Source organism: Olea europaea, chromosome 1 (genome assembly GCF_002742605.1).
Source record: "Olea europaea var. sylvestris chromosome 1, O_europaea_v1, whole genome shotgun sequence".
NCBI lineage: Eukaryota > Viridiplantae > Streptophyta > Magnoliopsida > Lamiales > Oleaceae > Olea > Olea europaea.
In genome coordinates, this window is record NC_036237.1 from 23572185 (window position 1) to 23576232 (window position 4048).

Consider the following 4048-nt stretch of genomic DNA (forward strand, 5'->3'; position numbering starts at 1 on the left):
CACTTTTCTCCTAACAATCAAAAAATCAATTCTCAAAATCACTCCCAAACAGGCTCTCAGTTTACAGTCTTATATTTCAGTTAATAGCACAACCCGGCTCGGTGTGCTCGTGTGCTCAAATCAAAATGTACTCTTTCAACGATTCATTTTATATTTCTCTCCTTTGCGTTTGACGATTAATGTACTTAACAAGAATGCTTGAGAAAATATTTCTATTTTTCTAAATACTATTCAATAGTTTTGGTTGAGCAAGCTCAGATTTGATATGTTCATCATCCTACTTTCCAATGACAGTTGCTGATCCAAAAGCTACCAGTGTTACCGAGCCTCTGTTACTTAATGCCGTTCGAGGAAAAGACGTCGAGAGACCCCCAGTTTGGCTCATGAGACAAGCTGGGAGATACATGAAGGCAGGTTTAGGCCTGGGTTTTGAAGTTCATATATGTTGTTTTACTTTGTTAAACATAATGTGGAAACTTCTTCTTTTCTTTTCCATATTCATTATTTATACAGTATGTTAATAAAATCGTGGACTTGAAAGAAAAATTCAACTTTTGTTATTTCCAGACTCTAGCCCAATACATAGTAACATTATGTGATACTGATCTATTGAACCCGCTGCTTTTTCCTCTACTTTTATAGAGTTACCAAATCATCAGTGAGAAGCACCCATCCTTCCGTGAAAGATCAGAAAATGTAGATCTTGTGGTGGAAATTTCTCTACAGCCATGGAAAGTGTTTCAGCCTGATGGAGTAAGATGCTTTTCTGTAGATAGTATCTTTTACACTTGAGCAATTGATTGAACCGGCATGTATGCAAAACATTCTCCCACGCACAACTCCTGTATATTATGTATTTGGTCTAAATGATCATTGTAGATGCTCCACGTATGAAGTGTTTATGTATGCTCAACTAGCTAATTCTCATCCCAAAATACGAAATAGGAATTTATTTCATAAGCTGAAATCTGCATATCGATAATTGCTATCCACTGATTTTCTCTTGACAAATTTTTTGCAGGTCATTTTATTCTCAGATATTCTTACCCCCTTGTCTGGGATGAATATACCCTTTGACATTGTAAAAGGTAAGGGTCCTGTCATTTTTGATCCAATACAGACAGCTTCTGATGTCGAAAAAGTAAGAGACTTCACTCCTGAAGAGTCAGTTCCATATGTTGGGGAGGCACTAACAATCTTGCGAAAAGAGGTCTAACTCGGTCTGCCCTCGTCCTTATTTAATTTATCATTATTTTAGGTGAATTTTCTTGAGGCAAAATTTACTCTTGCACGTATGATTCAGGGAATGTTTAGTTGCACTTAACGAGTAAGTCATACTTGATTTTAAGTTTACTAATAAAATTTACTTTTCTGGAAAGTAAGTTGAGGTAGCTTTTAAGCACAGTGAAACACGTTCTACGTAAAATCATTAGTGAAAGCACTAATGTTTACCATATATTTCATATCAATCAGTACCTACACTTCCAATAAAATATGATTTAAAAGTATTGAAAAGCAAAATCCCTAAAGGACGAGCTTTTGGTGTTTTGAGGAATTTAGGTGACCTTTAGATGAAAGGATCCCATAGTTATGATAATCATCTTCTATTGGCGTATGCTGTCTGTAAGTATTTGAGCCTGTTCTTTCATCTAGGTCACGACTGTTTTCCAACCATTTCTAGATGTGTATATCTGTTATTTCTTATTTTGCTAATATAAATATAATTTTCCAGGTTAATCCAAGTATTTTAGGTCTCAGATTGAATTTAAAAAATAAACCATAAACTCACGATTTGGATAGTGTTTCATGTCATTCATTTTGTTGACACGCTTTCTACCTTGCCAGGTGAATAATGAAGCAGCTGTGCTAGGTTTTGTAGGGGCTCCGTTCACTCTGGCATCATATGTTGTTGAAGGAGGTTCCTCAAAGCATTTCTCAAAAATAAAGAGACTGGCGTTTTCACAACCGAAGGTAAAATTATGTTGCTCATCTGCTAACCTTCACTGTGTACATGTGATATATTTCTAATTATACTAGTTAGGGAAGTGATTTGCTGCCGTTTCTGGTTCAGTAAAAAAAAAANTTTTTTTTTTGTTGGTTTGGCTTAAATTTGCAGAATCATTATGGCTGAGTTCAGCAGTATCAGTTTTTCTAGCAGTTGTGTTTGTTGGGATATGCTCAGTGATGGCTATTACTGCAATAGTAAAAGGGGAAACCGTTAGTCCAAAATTGGTTCCCCAATTGGATAATGGAACTTCCTTTTTCGACCTTTTCACAGCAGTACCAGTAATCGTGACAGCATTTACATTTCACTTCAATGGTAAGAGAATGTTGTTTTTTCCTAAAAAATAGGTAGAATACAAACTACACTCATAAATCCTTTTGATCTTCTCATATAATTCTCTTGGCTTTATATTGTAGATTTTAAGTATATTTTCTTGTTCAAAAGGATTTGATGCATTGTTTTAGAGAAATGGTCAAAGTGGTGCATTAATTTTGTGTAGAAGATGAACACATTGGAAATGTGAGGCCATAATAGAATGAATGAGATAAGAAATGAGAATATATATCAGAGACTTATGTTCATAAGAGTGACGTGATCTGCATAAAGCAAATTACCAAACGTTTAACATGTGGTTTAGAAAGATCTTCTATTCAATGTACCAACACATGAATATGGAGAAGGAATCGACCTCGCCTTTCTTTTTGTCGGTTTTGACCCGACATTCTCGCCCTAGTGGTTTCTGATAGCTATTACTTTCAAATTGATGCAGTTCATGCAATTGGAGTTGAGATGGGGAAACCAGCTGATATGCTTTATGCTGTCAAAATAGCTTTAGCACTCTGTGCTGCAATCTACTTCACCATCGGCATTTTCGGGTACCTTCTATTTGGGGAATCCACCATGGATGACATTCTAGTGAACTTTGATCAGAGTTCAGGTTCGGCCATAAATTCGTTGCTCAATGATTTGGTTCGACTGAGTTATGCATTCCATCTAATGCTGGTGTTTCCACTCTTGAACTTCTCCCTGAGGACAAATATTGATGAATTTCTGTTCAGTACTAAGAAGCCTGTTCTAGCAGCAGACAGCAAAAGATTTTTGGTCCTCACTTTTGCTTTGTTAGCATTGGCCTATGCTGCAGCCATAACCATACCAAGTATTTGGTATTTCTTCCAGTTTGTGGGATCAACTTCTGCAGTCTGCCTAGCATTCATATTTCCTGGTGTCATTGCATTAAGGTATTCGATCTTTCATTGACTGGGGGGTCGAGTCGCATGCCTTCTTCAAAATTTGCATTTTCTACTTTATTTTTATTCTGATCGAGTATCGATAAATAACCCATCCTGGTCATGATTATAGAACAAACAAATTCTTGTTCTTACCTTGTGACTTGTTTTTCTTCCACAGAGATATTCATGGTATTTCTACATCAAGGGACAAGATCATAGCAGCAATCATGATAACTCTTGCAGTAATTACAAGCACAATAGCTATTTCTACAAATATATATAAGTTTTTCAGAAATACTTAATATTATTCTTGATATGTGAGTTTCATGTATGCTCATGTAATCTTTTATATCGCGGTTTTGTAAATTTTCTGTATCAATATTTTCAAACTGATAAGAGAAATAATACAGTTTAAGCAAATTAAAGTTTTAAGTATAAGTAAATGTCACGTTTGATTAAGGCCTTGTCTGGGAGAGATTCTCCCCAGATTTCTATCCAAATTATTACCGTTAGTGAGCCCTGGCTGTGAGTTAGGAGAGTGAACAAGTGCGGTTGAAAGGGTTGTAACGGTAATATTTGTGCTTAAAATCTGGAAAAAAAGCAATACCGGACAGTGCCTAAGCTAAAGCTTCACTCATTTCCCACGCTCAGCCTCTCCCACCCTCCGGTTCCACATTGTTGGCTATGTGGTCTCTATACTACGTGTAGAGTTATCTTTGCAAACTAAAAGCTTTTATTGTTGGGTTGATCCAGGCACAACACATAAACGTAACTCTAAGATTGCTTTTGGTAGCAATTTTTCACAAAAAAAAAA

The 4048-nt window shown here is 36.0% G+C and overlaps 2 protein-coding genes across 2 annotated transcripts in view; both read left to right on the forward strand.

Annotated features, from left to right (window-relative positions):
- Nucleotides 1-270: 270 nt before the first annotated feature.
- The window catches only part of LOC111397665 (uroporphyrinogen decarboxylase, chloroplastic), a 9013-nt gene continuing 5235 nt past the window's right edge, over nt 271-4048 (forward strand). Inside the window, exons 1-4 of the mRNA XM_023024672.1 lie at nt 271-410; nt 643-753; nt 1022-1210; nt 1846-1971. Of these exons, the coding sequence (XP_022880440.1) occupies nt 288-410; nt 643-753; nt 1022-1210; nt 1846-1971 (549 nt within the window). The 5' untranslated portion in view covers nt 271-287. The remainder of the gene's footprint in view (nt 411-642; nt 754-1021; nt 1211-1845; nt 1972-4048) is intronic.
- Nucleotides 1980-3672, forward strand: LOC111399635 (amino acid transporter AVT6C-like). Its single transcript, XM_023027102.1, has 4 exons — nt 1980-1992; nt 2072-2320; nt 2775-3243; nt 3413-3672. Exons 1-4 carry the CDS (start codon nt 1980-1982, stop codon nt 3534-3536), a joined length of 855 nt encoding a protein of 284 aa, XP_022882870.1. The 3' UTR covers nt 3537-3672.